General features: G+C 39.4%; 1 protein-coding gene and 1 long non-coding RNA gene across 3 annotated transcripts in view; one reads left to right on the top strand and one right to left on the bottom strand.

Annotated features, from left to right (window-relative positions):
- Positions 1-13,794, bottom strand: part of OLA1 (Obg like ATPase 1) — a 172,731-nt gene extending 158,937 nt beyond the window's left edge. Inside the window, exons 1-2 of one of the 2 annotated variants that reach the window (XM_082397731.1) lie at positions 13,617-13,794; positions 12,220-12,320 (exon numbers count right to left, since the gene is read on the bottom strand). In XM_082397731.1, coding sequence (XP_082253857.1) covers positions 12,220-12,320 — 101 coding nt within the window. In that variant the 5' untranslated portion in view covers positions 13,617-13,794. The remainder of the gene's footprint in view (positions 1-12,219; positions 12,321-13,616) is intronic. The other variant, XM_082397730.1, reaches the window with a different exon arrangement.
- An 88-nt stretch (positions 13,795-13,882) lies between these two features.
- LOC309631411 overlaps positions 13,883-25,441 on the top strand; it is a 49,458-nt gene continuing 37,899 nt past the window's right edge. The window contains exon 1 of the long non-coding RNA XR_014246251.1: positions 13,883-23,763. This is a non-coding gene — a long non-coding RNA (uncharacterized lncRNA). The remainder of the gene's footprint in view (positions 23,764-25,441) is intronic.

The raw sequence follows: 25,441 nt of genomic DNA, 5'->3' as shown, positions 1-25,441 counted from the left end.
GAAAAATGGTACAGATGAACCGGTCTGCAGGGTAGAAATTGAGACACAGATGTAGAGAACAAACGTATGGACCCCAAGAGGGGAAAGCAGCGGGTGGGGCGTGGTGTGATGCATTGGGAGATTGGGATTGACATATATACACTAATATGTATAAAATGGATAACTAATTTTAAAAAATGCAAAAAAAAAAAATTGTGAAAATAGGAAAAAAAAAAAAGTGACCAGAATTCTGAAAAATAAACAATGAAAATTAAAAGATTTAACAGAAAGTAAATTATGAAGTACTTTTAAGGTATACAATTACTGTTGATAACAGGAAAGAGTGAGTGGGAGAGCAGATCCATTGTCCAAAAGATTATTCAAAACATATTAAAAAAGAAAACAAATAATTCCCAAGTCACGAATTTCCATGAAAGAGGAGGTACCCTGGAATACTGACAAGTATACAATAAGATTTAAGTTCATTTAAATGGTATTGGGGAATTTTGCTTCCTCTTCTATTTATGGAACTGCCCTCCTGACACAAAGAGCTAGGAAATCAGATAAAACATGAAATAAACAGTTTTCAAACAGAGGACACTATGTAGCACAGGACTGTGTTCCCTGTGAGAACAACAAACGAACTAAGCTCTAAAACTACCCTAGCTTACTGCCTAAAGGTGGTTTCAAAGCCACAGCACAGGGAGGGGGAACCAATAGAACCCAGCAGTCATGCCAAGTTAAAGAGACTGAGATGAGAGTTTGAGCAGGCCAAAGTAGCTAAAATTTACAGGACAGTATACTAGAAAGGAAGCAGCTGCACAGAGAGAGGGCTCTGGAGATAAGCAGAAGGTATCTTCAAGAATATGGCTCAGTAATATTTGTACATGAGGAAGCTCAGTCTCCAAAGGCCAGGAGAAAAAAACACTCAAAAGCAGCACAGTGAACAGTTCTCAGGTTCACACGGAGCTTGGAACAGTTCACATCCCCACCAGCCAGAGCAGAGAAAGATATAATAATATAAGGGAATTTGGGTAGAGTCCTCAAAGAGTCACATCTTAGTATCAGAGCTAAAGTAGCACCAGAGCAAAAAATATTATGAACTCATCATAATATAATAAACAGCCTCAAAATAATCAAAATGATACACAAACACTAAATGCCAGAACAAAGTCCAACACTCCTTAAAGGAATACTATAACATTCAGCACTCAACATAAAATCCAGCATCTGGAATCCAATAAAAATTAACAGGCATGCAAAGAAGCAGGAAAATATAGATCCAAAGCAAGATAAAAGTCAATAAATACAAACCCAGTAAAGATAGAGATGATGGAATTAGCAGACGAGGACCTTAAAATAAATGTAATAGATTTTTAAAAATTTTTCTGAAGGATATAAAGGTAAATATGAAGATAATGAGGCATTAAATGAAAATATGAAAACCATCCAGACAGAACTATTGTACAAAAAATACAATATCTGAAAAAACTGAATTGAAATGAAACACACTGGATGTGACTAACTGTAGATTAGACACTGCAGAAAAGATCAGTGAACATGAAGACAGAACAACAGCAGCTATCAAATGAAGCACAGGGAAAAAAATTGGACAAAAAAATAACCAGAGCTTCAGTAGAATATTACCTAGAGGACTAACCCATATGTAATAAAAGTCTCAGAAGGAGAGGAAGGGAAAGGAGGAGAGGGGGAGAAAAGAGCATTTGAAGAAATGCTCTGGCCAAATATTTTACAAATTTAATGAAAATCATAAACTCACAGACCTAAAATCTCAACAGACCCCAAGCAAAAGAGGCATAAGGAAAACCACATCAATGCATATGAAAATCAAATTTCTGAAAACCAGTAGTAAAGAGAAAATTTTAAAGAAAGCTATAGGAAAAAAAACCCCAACACAACACATTATGTACAAAGAAACCAAGATAATAACAACAGACTTCTCATTAGAAAGCTAGAAGAAAATGTAAGATACCTTCAATGTGCTGAAAGAAAAACTGTTCCTGGAATTCCCAACGAAAATCTTTCCAAAATGAAGGCATAATAAGCACATGAAAAGATGCTCAATATTAGTAGGCATCAAGGAAATGCAATTCAAAACCACAATGAAATACCACTTCACGCCTTCGCTATAATTAAAAAGATGATAACAATCAGAGACCACAAATAACAAATATTGGCTAGGATGTGGAGAAAAAGGAACCCTGTACACTGTTGGTGGGAACATAAATTGCTGCAACCACTGTGGAAAACAGCATGCAGGTTCCTCAAAAAACTAAAAGTAGAACTACCATATGATAAAGCAATTCCACTTCTTGGGTACATATCCAAAGAAAATGAAAACACTACTTCTAAAAGATACATACACCCCAGTGTTCATAGCACCATTATTTACAATAGCCAAGATATGGAAGCAACCTAAGTGTCCACGAACAGATAAAGGGATAAAGATAACATGAGATACACACACACCACACACACACACACACACACACACACACACACAAAATGGAATACTACTCAGCCATTAAAAAAAAGAAAAAAAGAAATTCTGCTATTTGCAACAATGTGGCTGGACCTGGAGGGTATTATGCTTAGTGAAATAAGGCAGAGAAAGACAAATGCTGTATGTTATCACTTATATGTGGAATCTAAACAACAAACCAGTGAATTATAACAAAAAATAAACAGACTCACAGGTGAAGATAATGAGGAATGAAAAAATATGAAAACTATCCAGACAGAACTATTGTATAAAAAATAAAATATCTGAAATAAAATGAAATCAAAATGAAGCTATAGAGAACAAAATAGTGGTTATCAGTGAGGACAGGGAAAGGGGGTAGTGGCAAGATACGCATAGGGGAGTAAGAGGTACAAACTAATAAGTATAAAATAAGCTACAAGGATATATTGTACAGCACAAGGGATATAGCCAATATTTTATAATAACTATAAATGAAGTATAATCTATAAAAATTTTGAATCACTATGTTGCACACCTGAAACTACTATAATATTGTAAATCAACTAAACCTCAATTTAAAAAATGTTTAATAAAGATAATAACAAGCATTGGTGAGAATGTGAAGAAAGTAGAACCCACATACATTGCTGGTAAGAACACAGAATGACACACTCGCTTTAGAAAAGTCTGGCAGTTCCTCAAATAGTTAAATATACGGTTACATACAACCCAGAAATTCCACTCCTAAGTATACACCCAAGAGAGATGAAAACATATGTCAACAGAAAAATTTGTTTATTACAAAGCTGGGACAGAGAAAGTGCAAATAAGCCTGGAACATAATGTGGAGCTAGAAACTAGAAAATACTCAAAAAATAGAGGACACATCAAAAGTAATACGAGTGAACAGGAAGGCTCCTGATGGCCAAATGTGGGCAACTTGAGCAACACAATAAATAACAACAGTAACGCATTATAACCAACAAGGTAAAAACTGATCCTAATATAAACAAATTATAAGTAATTTACATGAGAAAATGGGGGGTTCTTCTTTACAACAGAATTCTAAACAATAGAATTCTAAACAATAGAATTTCCATTGTTCCTTCTATAAATTGTTTCCTCTATAAATGTAGAAGACCAACAGAAATTTTTAAATCTCCATTTGGTAAACACCACAATAATAACTATTTCAAACAAGAATCATTAATACACGCCAAAACTGGGGGGCAAAAGTATGAGAAACACAATATTTACATAATTTCAAAGTATCTCCCTAAAAGATATATTTATTAACTGCAATGGAAAATATAGTAAACTTTTCAGTGAAGAAATTTGTCAGACACCTCCTTAGATAAGTGATCAAAGTTAAAATCACTAGTAACAGGACAAATCAACATTGTGTGCTTCCTGATATAATGTACTAAGAAGCACATGTCACTTCTGCATCCAAAAAAGCATAATTTGAATTTAATCACAAGGAAATATTAGATAAACCCCAAGGTTTAAGAGCCCACCATAAGTGGCCAGCACTCCTCAAAAGTGTCAAGGACATGAAAGACAAAGTGAGAAACTGTTCTAGGTTAAAGGAAACTAAGGACTCAGCAACAATTAAATGCAACATATACGGAATCCTGGATTAGATCCTGGACCAGAAAATGGACATTAGTGAGACAACTGGTAAATCAATGCTAATTTCCTGATTTTTATAACTGTACTATGTTAACATTTGGGGAATGTAAGCAGACCTCATATAGGAATTTTTTTAACTAGCTTTGCGAGTGTGAAGTTTTTTAATTGTGAAACTACTTCAAAAACAATTTTTATTTACTCTTAAGCAAAAAGTCACACAGACTAGGAAGAGGTAGTTCTAATGCATATCCAACAAGGAACCCATATCCAGAATAAAAAACACCTAATCATCACTAAAAAAAAAAAAAAAATCCTTCAGAAAAGATGTCCAGTAAACATATTAAAAGATGTTCAAAATCATTAGCTATCACAGGTATGCAAAACAATCATGATATTACACACAAGTATGGCCAAAATGAAAAAGAATGATAATACCAACTGCTAGTGAGGATGCAGAGAAATTAGAACTCTTTTTTACAATACCAGCACTATAAATTAGAATAACTACTTTGGAAAATTATGTGGCAGTATCTAAAGCTATTTAACTCCCAGAGGTGGGGAGTTCGGGGGATAGGGTGAGTGGGGTAAGTGTACCCATTCACCCAACAGAAATGAGTTCTTAGATCTACCCACCAAAAGACATGTACATGAATGTTCAAAGCAGCTCTATTCATAATAGGCAAAAAAAGGAAACAACCCAAATGCCCATCAACAGCAAAATGGGTAAATATAGTGTATATTCTCTCAGGCATAATGTTGACTTGTAAAAGATATAAAGAGTGCATAATGTGTGATTCCATCTGTATCAGGCAAACTAATCAATGTGGTAACAGAAGTTGGAATACGGTTATCCTAGGAAGAATAGTACCAACTGGGAAGGGGTACAAGGAAGTCTTTTGTGGCACTGGATTTGTTCTAGATCTTGATGTGGGTACTGGTTACATGGGTGAATTAAAATGTAAAAATCTGATATGTACATTTAAAGTTTTCACATTTTCCTGTGTATGTTATACCTCAATTTAAAAAACAAAAACAAACAAAAAAACACTGCGGCAAAACAAAAAAAGATTTACTATAGATAATGCCCTGACAGAAAACCCACTTAAGAAGCCTCTGGAATAATTCAAGTAAGAAATGAGTGGCAAAAAGATGTGAAGAAAATAGATCAGAGAGATATTCAGGTACCAGGTTTGGTGCCCTACTGAAAAATACAGCTGAGGGGAAAGGATGCAAAGATAAATCTCTCAAGTATCTGGGTGGAAAGTAGTATTATTAACCAAGATAGGGAATGCAAGAGGCAATGAGCTCAGTTTTAGACGTGTTGGGTGTAGACATTTAACTGGAGATATTCAGGGCAGTTAGATATTATGAATTTGGAACTCAGATGCAACCTGAGCAGGACATATAAATTTAGAAAAGAGAAGCCAACAGATGATTAAAATCAGGAGAGGATGAGACTGCCCAGGGAGAAAGTATAAAAGAGAAGACAGCCAAGAACAGAAATCTAATATAGCGCGCAAACACAGGAAGTGTAGCAAGCACAAAAGACTGAAGGAAGAGTTGAGAGAGGTGGGGAGTTACCAACAGTGCCAAATAGGGCAGAGAGGTTAAGTAAGTTAAGGACAAAAAATGAGTACCAGCTTTGGCAATCAGATCATTATTGCCTTTTGCTATAGTTTTCGTCGAAAGCAAACATTTTTAAAAGGCCTTAAATGACCTACAAAAGAGTTAAAATACACAATCTGTACCATGCTGTACCTTCATTTCCACATCAATTTCAAACTAGTTCATGCAAGCAATCTGCAAAAAACAAATTCTTAATAGTCGTAAGTGGAAGATACTATTAAAACTTTAAAATTATAAAAGAAAAATATAATCTATCCCAAGGATAGAATATACATAATTGCTTGTTTCTTATATATAATGTATATATAATAAACACTATTCTGTACAAAAAGTGAGTGGCTTTTCTGTATGTGAAATTTTTTATAATCAAATATTGGGAAAAAAACTGGCCAGCATGAAAAATAAATATATGCATTAAAAAGAGCATTATTAATTGAGCACCTAGAGATTAATCTTCCTCCAGTGAGTTTCTCGAAGCAATCAAGAATGGAGCCTCTTCAGTAAGAACAAGAAGCTAAGAATGAGCCAGGAAGACTTCTCCAGGGAACAAATGGGTGTCATACAAAACTATATTAGGAAAATAGTAGAATGCAATGGATTAAAGATGGCCACATGTTCTTTTCCACTCCTCCCCTCAAGAGGCTGAGTCTGTTTCCCTTCCCTCCTTGTCTCTGGGCTGGTGTCACGACTTGCTTTGACTAAAAGAAATAGGTGGAAGCATTCTGTACCACTGGCACATTTTCACTCTCTTGGGAGTCAGCCACCATGCTATAAAAAAGTTTGGTCTGGAGACCACTTGGACAGAAAGAAGCCAAGTAAGGGAAGATAGAAATGCCCTAGACTTCCAGCCAACCCTGATAAGGCCCCAGCCCTGTGGGTATGGCCATCTTGACCTTCCAACCCTCACTAGCCACAAGCTGAATGCAGCCACATGAAGGATCTCAAGTGAGACCAGCAGTAGACTCACCCAGCTAACCTACAGAATCATGAGAAATATTATTATAAATATTTATCGTTTTAAACCACAAACTTTTGGAGTGGTTTCCTACATAAAAATAGATAACTAAAACACTGAACATAATTACCCTGTGATTTTTTTTTAAAGCATTTCCTACAATGTTTTCCTCAACAACAGTACATAGCTTTGTGGTTGGACTCTGCCAAATTGGGAAAAGGCAAGCTGTAGGAACAACCAAAGGACATTCCCAGAAGTATCAACTAAGCAAGACAAATACTCTCCTGAGGCAGTTGCTGAGTAATCGAACAAAGTATACAGTTGTCCCCCAATATTCATTCTCTCCTCCTTTCATAGTAACAGAATTTTTAACTGAACATATGTCCATCAAAATAAAGACTACATATCCCATATCCTAGCCTTCCTTGAAAGTAAATTCTTATGACTATATCTGGACAAAGGAACGTTACCAGAAGTATGGTGTGGCAGCTTACAGGAAAAAAAAAAATCCCTCTTAGACTGCAGGGCAAGTTGTTTGGTCCTTTCACCCCTCGGGTAACCAGCTGTCTGGAATCCACAACACTTTGGTCCATGAGAATGAAAGGCCATTCCCTTGGGATTGCTGAGGCATGAGGTGCAAGGAGCTGGGGTATCCAAGATTTCATAAAGCAAGGTCAATATACCAATCTATGACTGCAAAATTTACACTTTTACATAAAAAAGAAACTTCTGTTTAAGCCATAATTATTTGGGGTTTTCTGACACCTTCAACTGAAACTTATCACATCTCATGCAGTGGTAGCAACAAGAAGAGCCGTCCCATGACGAAATATCAAAATGTAGTTTCTCAAGCACAGGCAATACGATGGAGCAAAGATAGTCTTTTCAACAAATGGTGCTGGAACAACTGGACATCCACATGCCAAAAAAAAGAATCTAGATACAGACCTTACACCCTTCACAAAAATTAACTCAAATGAATCACAGATCTAAATGAAAATGCAAAACTATAGAACTCCTAGGAGATAGAAAAAAACCTAGATGACCTGAGGTATGGCAATGACTTTTTAGATACAACACCAAAGGCATGATCCATGAAAGAAATAATAATAAGGTAGACTTCATTAAAATGAAAAACCTCTGCTCTGTGAAAGAAACATCAAGAGAATGAGAAGACAAGCCACAGACTGAGAGAAAATATTTGCAAAAGATACACCTGATAAAGGACAGTTATCCAAAATATACAAAGAATTCTTAAAATTCAACAATAAGAAAACAAACAACCCGATTAAAAAATGGGCCAAAGACCTTAACACACATCTCACCGTAGAAGATATACAGATGGCAAATGAGTATAAGAAAAGATGCTTCACATCATTATATGTCATCAGGGAAATGCAAATTAAAACAATAATGGAATACCACTACACAGCTATTAGAATGGCCAAAATCCAGAACACTGACAACACCAAATGCTGGCAACGATATGGTGCAACAGGAACTCTCATTCATTGCTGGTGGAAATATAAAATGGTACAGCCACTTCAGAAGCTTCTTATAAAACTAAACATACTCTTACCATACAATCCAGCAATCATGCTCCTTGGTATTTATCCAAACGAGCTGAAAATTTACGTCCACACAAAAACCTACACATGGATGTTTATAGCAAGTAGGTTTTTTTTTTAATGAATTTTTAAAATATTTATTTATTTGGCTATATAGCAAGTGTTTTATCCATAACTGCCAAAACTTGGAAGCAACCAAGATGTCCTTCAGTCAGTGAATGGATAAATAAACTATGGTACATCCAGACAATGAAATATTATTCAGCGCTAAAAAGAAATGAGCTATTTAAGCCAGGAAAAGACATGGCAGACACTTAAATGCATATTACTAAGTAAAAGAAGCCAATCTGAAAAGGCTACATACTGTACAATTCCAAATACATTCTAAAAAAGACCAAAGTAGGGAGAGAGTAAAAAGATTAGTGGTTGGGGAGGGTACGTGAATAGGCAGAGCACAGAGGATTTTTAGGGCAGTGAAACAACTCTCTCTGATACTATAGTGGTGGACAAAGGTCTTTATACATTTGTCCAAATCCATAGAAGGTAAAACACCAAGAGTGTACCCTAAGGTAAACTATGAACATTGGGTGATGTGTCAATGAGGTTCATCAATGGTAACAAATGTACCACTCTGGTGCGGGATGTTGATAATAGGGAAAGATATGCATGTATAAGGGCAGAGGATATATGGGAAATCTCTGTACCCTTCCCTCAATTCTACTGTGAACGTAAAACTGCTCTAAAAAAAAAATAATCTTGGGACTTCCCTGGTGGCCCAGGGGTTAAGAATCTGCCTACCAACGCAGGGGACACGGGTTCGAGCCCTAGTCCGGGAAGATCCCACATGCCGCAGAGCAACTAAGCCCATGTGCCACAACTACTGAGCCTGTGCTCTAGAGCCCACGAGCCACAACTACTGAGCCTGCATGCCACAACTACTGAAGCCCACGCGCCTAGAGCCCGTGCTCTGCAACAAGAGAAGCCGCTGCAATGAGAAGCCCGTGCACCACAACGAAGACCCAACACAGCCAAAAATAAATAAATAAAATAAATTTAAAAAAATCTTTAAAAAGAAAAAGTAGTTTCCCTCAACAGCCTCCAAGCCTCTCACCCACAATAATATATTGGCCCAAGAGGAGCTAATTTATAGAGTCACTCAGGTAAGAAAAAGCAGAACAAATCTAGAAATCAAGTCTTCATACTCTTATTTTAGTATTCTTTCTACTTCACTTCATTAAAAGTGGCCATCAAAACGTGCCTCCTTATCATTAAACCTACACACGGCATCAAGGGCAGAAAAACTATCCATTCACAGATAATTACTGAGCGCCTACTAAGTTCCTAACACCAGTCTAGGTGCTAGAAATATAACAATAAACAAGAACAAGACAATCCTTGCCTTTACGGAATTTAAAATCTAATGAGAAGGGGGCAGGAATGTTAAACATTGATTAAATTAAATAATACATATAAAGTGCTCAGAACAGTGATAGGCATACACTAAATAAGTGTTCAAATAAATATCAACTATTGTTAGCTATAAATATCCCTCTATGTTTCTAGGTAATCAGCAAACCTTCTTATTCATCCAGTTCTCTAAAAACCAAGAGATTCTTTAGATGGTTTCAGCACTAAATGTCCTTATTTTTGATCAGCAAGCCATCCTTCAGAGAACTGTCCCCTCTCCCCAATCCATTTCTTGTGGGCCTATCCAGAGGTAGACATGCCCAGTCAGATTTCCTTACACAGGAATCTATATCACTGGAGAGGCAGCAGGTGATGAGAAACACCCAGAAGTTCAGTTCATATGGCTGAGCTCCACGTGGACCCGTCTCTGCCAGCACTACCCAGGCTCCTGTCCTTCCTGAGGCCTGGCTGTTCAGCTTGTCCTTCAATGCTCTCCTTCCAATAAGTCTCTCTTTCTTGCTTAAAACAGCAAGAATTTGTGTTGCTTACGAAGAACCCTACCTGATACAGTTAGGCAATGTAAGATCATTCTAAAAAAAGTAGTGTTCATAACCAAACACAATTGCCAAAACTCATTGAACTGCACATTATTAAAATGAGTGAATTTTACTGTTTATAAAGTATACGTCAATAAAACTGGGGGAAAGTGGGAGGAGTATTTAATTTAAAAGCATAAACAGCACATTTACACTGGATAATAAAATATTCTAGGGCTTGCCTGGTGGCGCAGTGGTTAAGAATCCGCCTGCCAATGCAAGGGACACGGGTTCGAGCCCTGGTCCGGGAAGATCCCACATGCTGCGGAGCAACTAAGCCCGTGTGCCACAACTACTGAGCCTGTGCTCTAGAGCCTGTGAGCCACAACTACTGAGCCTGTGTGCCGCAACTACTGAAGCTCGTACACCTAGAGCCTGTGCTCCGCAACAAGAGAAGCCACCGCAATGAGAAGCCCACGCACCACAACGAAGAGTAGCCCCCGCTCACCGCAACGAAGAGTAGCCCCCGCTCGCCGCAACTAGAGAAAGCCCGCGTGCAGCAACTAAGACCCAACACAACCAAAAATAAAAATAAAATAAAATAAATAAATTTATTAAAAAATATATATATATTCTAGGTTATTTTCATATATATTGACTTAATTATGCTCTATGCTAAAAAACTCATACAGGAAACACTTTTTAAGATGGCCCACTTTAAAGCAGTCCCATTTAAAGTCAAGCTGCATTGACTGCAATGATTCTAGAATGAGAGAAGTATGTTAATATCTAAAAACTATGTCTTGCTTACTAACGCAATAAAGCTCACAACGTACATAATGATCATATCTTGCTTTCAAGTTTATTGACAGCACCCTACAGTACTTTGCTTAATTATCTGTTTTGCTTATATTCCCACTCTCTATTTAGTCTTACTTTGCAAGCAGCCTATATCACAGCAGGAAACCCCCTCAAAATGCAAACCTCTCCAGCTCCAGACTGAAATTAGGACAGCCCCACTTGTCATGTTTTACATTACAAGAATTTCAGAACTGCCTTACTTGGTCACACCATGCTCCATTCACTAAGCAATCTCTATGACAGGGGCTCCTAGGAACACGTGAAAGAACATGGTTGTCCTACCTGCCACCAATCTAAAAGCCTAAAGCACATTCCAGAATACTTTCCGTCACCTTAATAAATCCATATTGGATCTGTTACTCCTTAGTACACCCTAATCACTTCTGAGACATTTTACATTTTAAGGTTAGTAAAAGGTATTAAAATAGAAGGGCAAATAATGAAAAAAGCAGACTTGGAACAACCAAGTTGCATGTGTACAGATTTATATAATAAACCCCACAAATATTTCCTAATTAGTCTTATTTGCAGTAATAATTCACTTTAATTTTAAACATTACGAAACTCAAAATTCTATTCTCACAAATTTCAGATTTAGCCACTTTATAACAGATACCCTTTTAGCACACAACTTCCAATATTAAGTTCAAACTTGTCACCTTCTTTTCTAGTAAAAATTCAGCCATCTGATCCCTGATCTCCCAAAAATCTAATCAAATTTATAATGAGGCTTTTAAAACTATTTCCTAAAGTATCCTACTGCATGGCCTCTGGTAGCCAGCCTAAGTACCCTACGGAGCCAGCCAGCATGAAAATCTAATTTAAACTACTCTAATTCCCCATAAATTCAATACTGTATATCTCCCAACAGTGTTTCTGGCAAACCAGAGCTGATCTGGTTCAACTTGATGTTTAAACTCCCACTGCTTCTTCCTCTGAGTTTAGCAAAACAAACAATATAAGTAACTCAGGTTTCAACCCAGTATCTGTGTAGAAAACCAAAAATAAGGTAAGTGCAAATGAAAATCTTGTTTTGCAACATATTAACAGTCCAGCTTCTTAGCCTCTTTTCTTCAATTTAAATTTTTATTACCTCATGAGTTCCCATTTCTACAACAAGACCCAAAGTATTTACAAAACGAAAATGAGAAAAGCCCAACATTCACCTACCCAACATTTGGCAACCCAACAATACCAATTTTCAAGGAAGTTCCAAATCTTCCAATGATTGGGGGTGGTTTAATTCCATCACCTCCCTTTTTGGGGGGCATCTGAAATGTCAAAACAAACATACATATGAACAAAACTTTTTACTGTCCCCATTGACCAAAAACGCATTTCATCACACACAATATATTATTGAATAATAGATTAAGAATACAGCGTACTGTATATATCAATCTAAAACTGACACACTTTATTTTTCAACAAAAATGAAAACAAAAAAGTTCTGTTAACAGATCTGATTCTGATAGTTGTCAAAGCAGTCACTCCTGAGAAGTCCTGGAAAACTGATCTAAAAATATGTGGCACCAAAAAATCAAAAATAAAATTTAGCTGCCAATCTTCCATCCAGACTGTTCAAAAAACATTTTCTTAACCTGACATGTGGTTATACGAATGAAAGCATTTGGAAGCAGGAGCACAGGTAAGAGTGTCAAAGAAAATCCATTCTAGAACCACTAGCAACCGAGTCACCTCCCACCAATCCATTCCCTCAATCTGGAACCTGTTCTTTCCCATTTCGCCCACAAGCACCATTTTTCGCATGAATGAACACACGCCGGTATCAAGGTCTTTCCAACAAGTCTCTAACACCTTTGGCACTGTAGGTACGACTCATCAGTCCTCATAAACAACCTCCTGAATCTACCCTTTGGTTACTTCTAGTCGTAAATGGATCTACTAAGCCTTTTTATTTACAGGTCGAAACTTTCTCGGTCCCTGACAATCTGGCTCTAAGTTTCTCCGGGCAAAATTGAGCCGACTTTAGTACTGCAAACTGAACTCATGAGGACTGCTAACCTCACGTTTTATAAGCTGGGAACTAAAACTATCCCTGTCTTCTGGCTCCAGCTGAACCTCCCGGGGCCACGCTGAGGCCCTGCTCATGAAGTGATAATCCAGCCTCTGATCCCTGACCCCGAGGGCCGAGGGCCGGGAATCTCCCTTTTCAGGGTCGTAACTCACACCTGTTCCCAGCCAAACCCCAGGTCTCCGAAGCACAGCTGCACGAGCAGAGACTTTCCAGTCCTCTGGCCTCCTACCAAGGAGTGGCTGGCCGCCCAGCCTAAGCGAGGTCCCACCCAACATCTTCCCCCTCTGGACTGGGCCACTGGCCGTCCCCGCCTCCGGAAAAGGCTTTCCCCAGAGCGTGCCGGGTGAGGCGTGGGCCGCTCCCGGGACGCGCGGCCTAGTCCGAGAGCGCCTCATTCATCCACACGCTCCACGCCGCCCTCAGCCCAGGCCGGCCACCCGGCCCTGGCGGGACGCCGGCCTCAGAGCAACGGGCCACAGAGTCAAAGACGCGGCGGGGGGCGCGCCCGCAGGCTCCCAGAGGACCTCACCGTGCTCAGGGCGGGAGATGACACAGGCTCCCAGCGGCAGCGGGAAACGGGTCCTACCGGCAGCCGGAGGCGGGGAGGAAGGAGGAGAGAGCGCAGGCCCGACCCCTCCGCCGAGCGGAATGCACGTCGGCGGCAGCGGCGGCGGCGGCGGCAGCGGCAGCGGAACAGGCGGGCCGGGCGCCGGGCTGCACCTGCGCGCAAGCCGCGCGCCCCGCCCCGCCCCGCGCTCGCCCCAACCCCCGTCCCGCCCATTGGTTTGGCCGCGGGAGGCGGGAGAGGGTGGGAGGAGTCGCGCGGCGCCCGAGCTGGCGGGAGCTGGAGAACTATCCTTGCAGGCCTGAGCTGGTGACACGCAGCAGCGCGCGTCTTCCGCCCGCCGTACACGTGGGGCTTCTCGGCCCCGGATCTCAGCTTCCTTCCCGGTGCGCGCCCTGCGTTTCCCGCACACGCCCGCTCGCCGCCCTCCAGCCCCACACTTCACCAACCGCTTCACCTCGAAGCACCCTCGGCCTGACCGCCCGCGCGGAGGCGGGTCGCCTGAGGTCTGGCGATCAGCCGCGCCAGCCCCGCTTGGCCGCCAGCTGAGTCCTCGGGGACCACGGCCCCAGCTCGCCTTCTTTTCCTATAACGCTCTTCAGTCAATCCAGATGGTGAGAAGCTGTTAAACTTTCTTAACGGAAAAAAGGGTTAAGGGTATGAGCTAAGGAGTCCTTCGTCGCCTTACTTTTCAGGCGTTTTACAGGCACTGGATCCCAGAATGCGTTTAACACAGCCAGTTTCCACACACACTCCCTCACCTTTTCCTCTGGAGGATTAAGAGCAGAAGCCTTTGGAATTTGGGAAACGTTGGTTCCAATCTGGATTCCACTACCCATTAGCCGTTTGACCCTGACCAAAATAACCTCTCTGGGCTTCAGTTTCCTCTGGGATAAAATGAGGCTTTTGAGACCCACCTTAGGTTATTGTGAGGATAAAATGAGATAGTGTGTGTAAACCTTGTAGTAACAGTACCCAACACAAATAGGAAAGGCTCATAAATAGTAATAAAGGCTATTGTTAATATTAGAGTTTCACCTCATCTCACCCCTACCTGACTACACCATGGGCTCCATCTGTAGAAGGAATTCATTCATTTAGGTCCTGGCCTTCAGTCAGCCTTCAAGTATTTGTTGCAGTGAATGCAATACTTGTCCGAAAATTGTGACACTTTTTTTAGAAGCTTCTTTCAAAGAGACTAGTTTCTAATAAAGGAAAAGATCTGAGTTGGCTGGTATGCCCATTTTACAGATGTGGGAACAAGATCAGAAAGGTTATATAATTTGGATAGAGTCACACAACTAACTGGCAAATGGCAGAAGCCAGATTTCAAGCCCCAATCAGACGGAAAAATCTGTTCTCTTTCAGCCAAAATTCTAATAGGGACTTTTTATAAACAGCAACGGAGCCATTATTTATAATAAAATTGCATTAACATTTTCCTCTTTCCTATGAGAGTGATCTACTGAGATAAGTTTAAAAGCTTTTTCTATAAGTTTGAAAATTCTCAAGGACATGGGCAACTTGATTTGATTTTGGTTTTGTATTATTTTTTCATTATGTCATTGATAAATATGCACTGTTTAAATTCTCTCAATCTAGCTCCCTTGTCACCAATACCTTGTATTTATAAAAATGGGTGTGAGTACACAGCAGCTACGAAAGAGAAGGAAGCTAAATAGCCCACATTTTGTACCCACCATCAGTATAAACGGTTATGAATAGCCCTAACAAAGTAATTCCTAAATTGTTTACTGTTTAGTAGTGAAGTTCTATAGTTGGCTTTCACACTGGTGCTTGTGAAAAGAGAGGAACCATTACCTGAAAAGCTCAAGAATCCCAGAGAGCCCAACCTGCCCAGCAACCAGCCACTCCAGTACTAATTGACAATGTTCCCCAGTCGTGGAGTAGTAGAATTATCTTCAAGTTATCACTGTCTTTCAGCCAGATCTTGCTCCTTCAATTTCAACATCTCTGCAATCTACCTATTCCCTTCAATTCACACTATCAAGTCCTTGAGTCAGTTATCGGTTTCTCTATTTGCAGCTACATCTTTTACTTGCACTTTTCACCACCTTTAAAGTGCCTTGACAGAGCAGGTCACACAGATGTCAGTGAGCTAGGCAGAGTTTCAGGAGTGGCCAATAGCTGCTGCTAACAGTTGCCCAATAATAAGACTCCATTTCCAGCTCACTGGGGGAAATGCTATGCACTCACACTCACTGGGGGTCAATTCATATTCACGAGAAAGAGGATCTGATTGGCCTGGTTTAGGTAAAGTTCTACCAAGGGTCCAGTCAGCCTTGGTTAGGTGGGTAGAGGTCACATAGTAGAAACATCTCTGTGAATGACCTCTCTCTACTAATGAAGCAGGCATGTCTCAGAGAAAACTCTGGTAGGTATCTTCTATTCTACATGATAAATGAAGACTCAGTGAGACAGACCGGATATTAAGAGTTAACACTAATGCCAAGCCTGAGAAAATGACTTTGAACATAGGAAAGCTTGTCCTTGAGCCTTTTGCACAAAGGGAAGTCTATTTAGTATCTGTTGGGCTCAGTGATTAAGTGAAGCCTAGAGGAAAGAATCAGAAGTGGTCTAGAGTGGAAATTTTTTTTTTTTCTTTTTTTGGCTGCACTGGGTCTTCTTTGTGGGCTTCTCTCTAGTTGTGGCACGCAGGCTCAGTAGTTGCGGTGCGGGGTTTAGTTGCCCCGTGGCATGTGGAATCTTAGTTCCCCGACCAGGGATTGAACCTGTGTCCCCTGCCTTGGAAGGCAGATTCTTAACCACTGGACCACCAGGGAAATCCCTAGAATGGAAATTGAGCAAAAGATCTCTATCAGAGGAAGGATGAGAATAGGCCATCAGATCAGCTCAACATAAGGGTGCTGCCAAGGAAATATCAATGGGATGAAAATAAGTAGAGCTCATATTTTTTGTTCTTTGTTATTATTAGCTTTCAAAATGTTTCTTACTTTACTAGGTGTCAGTCAATGGCCAGGGATCAAGTAAGTTGACCAAAGGTCACAAAGGATCTAGGGAGTGGTTTGGAGTCAGTAATTTATACAGACTAGCTCAGTTGGAAATCCAGAGATTTAGTGATTTTGTAGAGAAAGCTAAGGGACAGGAAACAGGAAGAGTTTAGAGAGAGGCTCAGGAGGAAAGGAGGAAAATGGAGTAGTGACACATTCATCATGGGCTGGCAAAGCTGTACTACACGTATTGGTCAACTTCATCCACATCTGTTCCAGGCATAACAGATAACAAAATAATAGTAATAACTACACTAAGAGGGAAATTGAGTCCTGAGAATAACTTTACAGGGGAAGGGAACAGCTTGCAAAAAAATAAGTACCCTGGGGGTTGTGGGGCGGTGGGGGGAGTTGGGGACATGTTGGTCAGAGGGTACAAACTTGGAGTTAGAAGATAAATAAGTTCTGGGGATCTAATGCACAGCATTGTGATTATAGTTAACAATACTGTGTTATATACATATACTTGAAAGTTGCTAAAAGACTAGATTTTAAATGTTCTTATCACACAAAAAAAATGACAATTGTGTGATGGAGGTGCAGAGAAGAACAAGATAAACATGGTCCTTGCCCTCAAGGAGCTTGCAATCTTAACAGGGCAGGCAAACAAGTAATTACACAAATAACTATCTAAGAACTCGGTAAAAATCTATAGAATACCTAAGTACTTTGATTACAATTTCACGATTTAAAATACACCACCACCTTGATTTTCACTTACTTGCAGGACTTCTGATATTATGTTCCAGTCGATGCTTAATCCTCGCCTTTCCCTGTTCTAGTACCAGCAGTACCCAGACCCTGTCAGGCATCAGCAAAGAAACAGATTTTCAATTTTCATTCTTCCACTTGACAGATCATTATTTTGAATCTTTGAAATTTGACCGTAAGCTACCTGTGAAGTAAAACATGTTTAATCATTTGCCCTGTATTCTGGAATTGCTCATAGTGTTTGAAAGAATGCTGATTGATTAAAGAGTCCAGTTATCGCAGAAACCACTGGAGTTTTGTTATCTAATCTCTATCATAATTCATGAATAAAGATTTAGGAAGTCTTAAAAGAAAATTTTACATGCTGTTTTCTCAGAGGCAACATAAAAAGGGCATATGCTAACCTAAAAAAGCAAATATATTATTAATGTATTAGCTAGGATGCTTTTAGCCGCAAGTAATAGCAATTCTGATTCAATGGAAATCTGTCCTATGTAACAGAAAGTCCAGAGAGGAAGAACTTCAGGATTGATAGATTCTGTAGCTCAACACTATTTTCAGGGATCCTGGTTCTTTCTGTATCACAGCTCTGTCGTCTCTGGGCATCCTCTGGATTCATCGTCAGGCTAAGAGCAAAAAGACTGCTGTGGCAGTTCTAGGCAACACATCCTGAAATGACAATATTCAGAGGGGGTAAGGGGAAGAAACCATCTCTTCCTGTAACTCTTTCTTAGAAAAAAGGAAATATGCCCTAGAAACCCTCTAGCAGACTTCTTCTTCCACTGGGCAAAGTAGGGTCTCATGCCTGTACTTGAACCAAACACTGGCAGGGGAAATGGGGTTAGCCTGAGACCATTCAGCCCAACCTTGGGACTGGAGTAGAGCTCAGCTTCCTCTGAGGCACCTGACTGTGAGGGCTATGGATAGGTCTCTGAGCAAAATCAGGGTTGTATAAGAAAAGGGCACCTATGTCCACTTACACTTCCTGAACCATTTTTTCAAGATAACAGCTTGAGTACAGAATGATAATTCTGAAACAAATCAGTGGCATTGGTGGTCATCTGATTGTCATAAATGTTGATACACCTAGTTCACTGAGAAAACACTGAAGAAAATTGCTCCTCTTCTGATAAAACTTAATGGTGTTATATAATGAGAGCATGTGAAAATAATATTTTTATTAACCTTTACAAGATACTTAAAATTCCAGTCATGAGAAGTGAAGATTACCAAAATGTATCACAAGAGTCCCATCAATTGAACTGGAAACTGGGGAATCTTGTCCATAGGCCTAGGTCACCAAACTTATGGCCTCTCATATTAGCACCAGCTCAGGATAATATTTCACCTTCATTACATTGTTGAACCTGTGTGGCTCATTTCAGAGAATATTTGTACTAGTCAGGATAGGCTAGATTATAATACAATAACAGACAACTCCAAAATGTCAGAGGGGTTACAGAATAAAATAGTTCTCTTACAGGAAGTCCCTTGGAGCTCTGCTAGCTGTCCATGAGTTGGCTTGGCACTTGCAGGCTGCACTGGTCTCTAAATCCTTCTATATCAAAGTATTTCCCCCCACGAAGTGACATTTCATTGGCCAAGTGAAGTTACATGGCCACATCAAACTTCAAGGGGCAGGGGATCCTTGTACCCAGCAGTAGAGGAGAATTAGATATTAATAAATGGTGATAATGCCTGACACAATATTCATAATAGATTCACAAATAGATTCTATGAAGCACATTCTTTCTAAATCAATTTGCTATTGTCAGTATATGAAATACTGCAATCAAGGCTGCCCTTCTTTCTAAAACGATTCTTATAAAGAAGTCATGACTAATGTTACTTTGGTGGTGCCTCCTCATCCCATGGCCCCTTCCTTCTAAGAAAAATCCATCCCCCTCACCCAACTGAGGGGGCAGGCCTAGACCTTCCTATTTATAGCACATGAATTTTAGCCTCAGCAGATTGTTCTAGGGTTGGGTGAAAGCCCAATCCAAGCTGGGCTATCAAGATTCTCTTTCTTTTGAGAAGCTGGACTTAGGACATAGCAATAAATACTGCTTAACGGGAACATAGAATCAGGGCTATGTCAGACACTTTCTTGACAACATAGACAAAGCTCTTCAAAAGAAAGAAAAAAACAGGCAGGCAGGAAAAAAGCGTAGGTAATCAATCACCCACATGGTCCTTTAATCACAAGTTCTGACTTTCAAGTTACAGTCTAGTCCTCCTAAAACTCTGTATACTTTCTGACTTTGGACTCTGTGCAAAAGCGCTGTGTTCTACCAAGACTTCCATCTTCTGTTTAAATTGGTTTGCAATGGGTTTCTATTTCTTACAGCCAAACAACGGTTGCAATAGCCAAAACAACAAATAACTTATACTGTCCTGAAAATGATTAACGTACATTAGGGGCCCATTGGTCCAATGTTCCTCTTACCTGTAGTTTTAAATGATAGGACATTATTTCCCAGAGTGTATTCTCTGTAACAGTGATCCTCCACACTGCTCTGTGGAACAACAGATCTAGGATCAGATAAGTTTGGGAAGTGCTGCATCCTGCATCCCACCTTGGGAGACTGTAATATACATTAGTATATTTAAGGGTCTGAGAAATTCTGCAATAAAGAGACCTGTTAAATCTCCTTAACCCAGCATTACCAAATGGATACATGCCTTTTCATATAATACAATTTAAAACCTCTTGGAGCATGTGCTCTGAGGAGATCAACTCTTTGAAAGTTGCTATTAAGTAGTGATTTAGGAGGAGTACTTTTTGCTGCAGCAGAAATCTGTTGAACAATGCTCTCTTCCCTTGCTTTTTTAACAACTACCTAATGACAAAAATGATTATTTAACAAGGAAAAAAAAAAGTGAGTACCAACCTAAGGAAAGCATTGCTCCCACCAGATGTCTCACTACCAAGATGAAATTTAGAATTAATAGTCTTGTGCTTCATTTTACTCTGGATGAGAAAATGCCTTTTCACAAGGAGGGAAAGATCTCCAAAGAGTGGGATGAAATATGTAGGTTTTCTTGAGTGATCTTGGAAAATTACTGAGGAATCTCCTTCTAGAAGCTATCTTTAGGATATCCTGTCTGACAGCTGATAGGAGAACCTGTGACTAGGCCAGCCACTATTTTATATTACCTCTGTGCCTTATACAAATTAACAGGACTTAAAAGACTGCTAAACACTTTGGCTTCCTGGCCAACTGAAGCAATAACAGCTCATGTTGGTGCTCCTTTAAAGTAGAGCCAGATTGCACAAAATGATCTAAGAATCAAGAGGGGAAGTAGCCCTGTATTCACAGTCATCTTCAAGATCAAATGATTTTTTTTCTGCTTCCAGTTGTCCTAAGAGGTTTTTAGGTAGAGAATGAAGATAGTTATTAAACTCTTATTGTGTGCCAGATACTGTCCTAGCCACTTTATATTTGGGACCTAATTTACTAACTCTATAGGTAAGTGTTACTTTTGTAGCTAAAGACACCAAATCCATAAAAGTTTAGACAATTTTATTACAGTCTCTTTGTTAGGCAATAACCTAACTATTAGGCAAGAAAAAACCAATTCCATCTGATTCTAGATGCACTTTGTATTTAAACATGCTTGTCACACAGCAGCCAAATGATGTTTTACATATATAGTAAATGAGGCAGTCTAACAGTATAGATAAAGAAGAAAGGGGTGTGTATATGTGTGTTCGTGTGCACCCATGTCTGTGTGTGCTTTTAACTGGAGCAAAAGATTAACTCAAATAGTTCATGTAAAAACAATTGACCTCAAAGGGAACCTCTGGGTAGGATTTCTTTTTTTAATCATGAATATTTCAGTTCAGTAAATAGGACTATTAACATTATAGGAAGACATATTCAGTATATCTGTAGGCTTTGATATTCAAGGACAAACAAGAGCCTGAAACATTAAGGCTTCAGTGTTTATGACATGACCAGGATTATCTAAATTGATGCAGCGATTAAAATGTTTCATCAGGAAACAGTTTATTCAGGGAATCCTGGATGAAATGCTGTAAAATCATTGGTGAACTATTAAATGATGCATATAAGTAGGAAGATGAAATCCCAGAACTGTGCTTCTTCCCATTTCATCTGTCTTTTAACTTCAGTTCTCATTACAGCTTGAAGAAGAGTATTTTCTTTTTTTTTAAATTTTGATATGGTCCAATTTACCTATTTTTTTCTTTTGCTGCTTCTGCAGCCTTTGTCTTTTTTTTTTTTTAATTAATTAATTTTTTACTTATTTTTGGCTGCGTTGGGTCTTCGTTGCTGTGCACGGGCTTTCTCTAGTTGCGGCCAGCGGGGGCTACTCTTCCTTGCGGTGCACAGGCTTCTCATTGCAATGGCTTCTCTTGTTGCAGAGCACGGGCTCTAAGCACGCGGGCTTCAGCAGCTGTGGCACGCGGGCTCAGTAGTTGTGGTGCACAGGCTTAGTTGCTCCGAGGCATGTGGAATCTTCCTGGACCAGGGATTGAACCCATGTCCCCTGCATTGGCAAGTGTATTCTTAACCACTGTGCCACCGGGGAAGTCTCTAGAACATAAGACTTTGAGTATATATTCTTAGAAATAGGTATTCTAAGGACAAAAAGAAAGATAAATTTTAAATTTCATCTAGTAGTCTAATTAGTGAAAAATACTTGGATCACTTTGAAACTATTTTATGGACATTATAGAGCAAATGATTATGTTAATGTGTTGGGATCCAAAATGTATAAAATGAGCCCAGGATGCCTTCTACCTGAAAGGAAGGAAGTTATCAAAGACTGTTGGGATCATATCAAAATGACACAAAAGTCAATTTCCTCTAGGCTCCCTCTAGCCAAATACAGAACAATTTAAACATCCAAAAGAAAAATGATTGCAACGAATTGAAACACGTTGAATGTATAAAATCCATGCATTCATAATGATATGAAAAAGAGAAAGAAAGCTAATTAATTAATTAGCTAATTAATTACATAAATATACAAAAAATTACTGGTCACCATTACAAGTAGCTAGGGCATTGTATGCTCGCTAGGGCTGCCATAACAAAATACTACAGACTAGGTGGCTTCAACAACAGAAATTTTTTTTCTCACAATTCTGGGAGCTAGAAATCCAAAGGTGTCAGCAAGGTTGATTTCTTCTGAGGCCTCTCTCCTTGGCTTGCAGAGGCCCACATTCTCCCAGTGTCTTCACATGGCCTTCCCTCTGTGTATATCTGTGTCTGAATTTCCTCTTCTTGTAAGGACACCAGTCTTGTTGTATTAGGGACCACCCTAATGACTACATTTTAACTTAATTGCCTTTTAAAGACACCTCCAAATACATAATGGGGCTTAGGACTTCAACATATGAATTTGAGGAACGACACGACTTAGTAACAACAGGCACCGAGTCCTTACTTTGAAAATTAAAAACTAAAGGAAAAGAGGAACTTCACTGGCAGTCCAGTGGTTAGGATTCCATGCTTCCACTGTAGGGGGTGCGGGTTTGATCCCTGGTCGGGGAACTAGGATCCTGCATGCCACACACAGTGCGGCCAAAAAAAAATTTGTTTTTAATTAAAAAATAAAGGAAAAGAATTTATCCTGCCCATCCTTTACAAAATACACTAAATTACTCTAATTGAGGAGGGAAACCCAGTTAATAAATTTAAACAGAGGGACTTCCCTGGTGGCACAGTGGTTAAGAATCCACCTGCCAATGCAGGGGACACAGGTTCGAGCCCTGGTCCGGGAAGATCCCGCATGCCTCGGAGCAACTAAGCCCATGAGCCACAACTACTGAGCCTGTGTGCCAAAGCTACTGAAGCCCACGTGCCTAGAGCCCATGCTCTGCAACAAGAGAAGCCATTGCAATGAGAAACCCGCGCACCTCAACAAAGAGTAGCCCCCACTCGCCACAACTAGAGAAAACCCGCACGCAGCAATGAAGACCCAAAGCAGCCAAAAATAAATTAATTAATTAATTAATTTAAAAAATAAAAATTAAAAATAAATGTAAACAGCATGATTGAATTAGAAAAACACTTTTGTGGTATAGGCTGTGCTTATCAATGGATGATTAAAACTATTAAGGAGAAAGGTTGGTAGTTCACTTTACAATGATTAAGCTGTTACCACTTGAATCTACCAATCAATGTAGCATCACTAAAAGTAGAACAACCAGATGTTATATGCCTCCTGATGTGATGCAACATAACTTATGTGACATCGCCTACGAGATATTCTTGCTAAAGAAGCTAAAACTGAATCTAATTGAACCTTTAGTCCTGACTTTCAGTTTACAGGAAATACAGTGGATGGGAGGACAAGTTGAATTACACTATGAAGAAGCAATTATCCAAATCCAGAAGGTAAGACATTCTACAAGGTAACTGACCTGATTTTGTCAACAAGTCAATGGCATGAGAAAATAAAAAAGGGAAAGACGACTGTTCTAGATTAAAAGAGACTTAGTCACAACAAAATGGAATGTGTTAACCTTGTTTTAATACTGATTTGAACAAACCAACCATAAAAAGTGTTTTTGAGATAATTAGAAAAATGTGATCATTATCAATGAGAGATATTAATGAAGTAGTGTTAACTTTTAGGTGTGATATTATAATATGTTGTTTTAAGTCCTTATTGTTTAGATATACACATAAGTATTTAAGGGTGAAATGATAGAGAAACATCAGACATTTGCTTTTAGAAATACAGAAGAGAAAGGAAAGAGGAAGGAAGGGAGGGAGGGATAAATGATAGATATGGCAAAATGTTGATAATTGTTGAAACTGCTAGGCCAAAAATTCTCAAAAGTGGTCCCCAGACCAGCAGCGGTACCATCATTTGAGAATCTGTTAGAAATGCTAATTTCTTTTTTTTTTTTTTAGAATTCTTTTTTTTTTTTAACATCTTTATTGGAGTATAATTGCTTTACAATGGTGTGTTAGTTTCTGCTCTATGACAAAGTGAATCAGTTATACATATACATATGTTCCCATATCTCTTCCCTCTTGCATCTCCGTCCCTCCCACTCTCCCCATCCCACCCCCCTAGGTGATCACAGAGCACCGAGCTGATCTCCCTGTGCTATGCGGCTGCTTCCCACTAGCTATCCACTTCACGTTTGGCAGTGTATATATGTCCATGCCTCAGAATTTAGAAATGCTAATTTCTAAACTCTGAGGGTAGGGCCCAGCAATTTATAGTTTAACAAACCCTCCAGTTGATTCTGATGCAACTAAAGTTTGAGAACCACTGTGCTAGACAAAAGGAGGTCTGAGAATTTTAAGTGTTGAATATTTTTCAGTATGTTTGAAAACTGTCATTATAAAAAAAAAAAGTTAAAAAAAAACACCAGCATTTGTGGTATATGCAAGAGTCTGAAGGAGAATAAATTGTAACTACCTCCAGGGGTTTGTCATGGCATAAATAACCCTAAGAAGTGAATTACAGGGCATGTGAATTATCTCTCAATAAAGCTGTTTGAAAGAGAAAGTAAGTTAGTGTGTTTTTCTGTGGATCTCCTTGAAGGTGCCTTTCTAAGGCTTGATTTTTTTTTTTCTTTCTATGACAGACAGGCTTCCCTTTCATTCTCTCCTTTAATAAGCATTTATTGAATCTAATGCTGTGCCAGGTACTCTGCTGAGGGATGGGAAGATAAAGATGGATAAAATGCAGTTGCTTTCCTCAGTGGTTCCATAGCATAATGGGCAAAAGAGACAAAGGAATCACAGTGTAATAAGTGAGGGTTAAACTGGGGGTGAGTAAATGTAGTATGGCACCAAGACCAACAATGATGGAAGGCTTACTGGAGTAGGGGACACTTGTGCTGAATTGTAAAGGCTGAGTTGAGATTAATGAGATGGGCAGCAAGTCTCAGAGACATGCAAGAATACCACTCACTCACAAAGTCACAATAAAGAGCTGCCAGTGGCTAGGGCAGAGCAAGGGGTTCATGGCGGCAGTGGACAGAGACAAGACCCTAAAGGAACCAGCCTGCCAGACTTTTCACCACTGTTGTCTCCATCAATATTTCTGTGAATG

Source organism: Balaenoptera borealis, assembly GCF_965194805.1.
Source record: "Balaenoptera borealis genome assembly, chromosome: 6".
In the NCBI taxonomy this organism is placed as follows: Eukaryota; Metazoa; Chordata; class Mammalia; order Artiodactyla; family Balaenopteridae; genus Balaenoptera; species Balaenoptera borealis.
The sequence above is the reverse complement of the archived record's forward strand: the minus strand, read 5'-3'. Positions and strand labels throughout refer to the sequence as shown.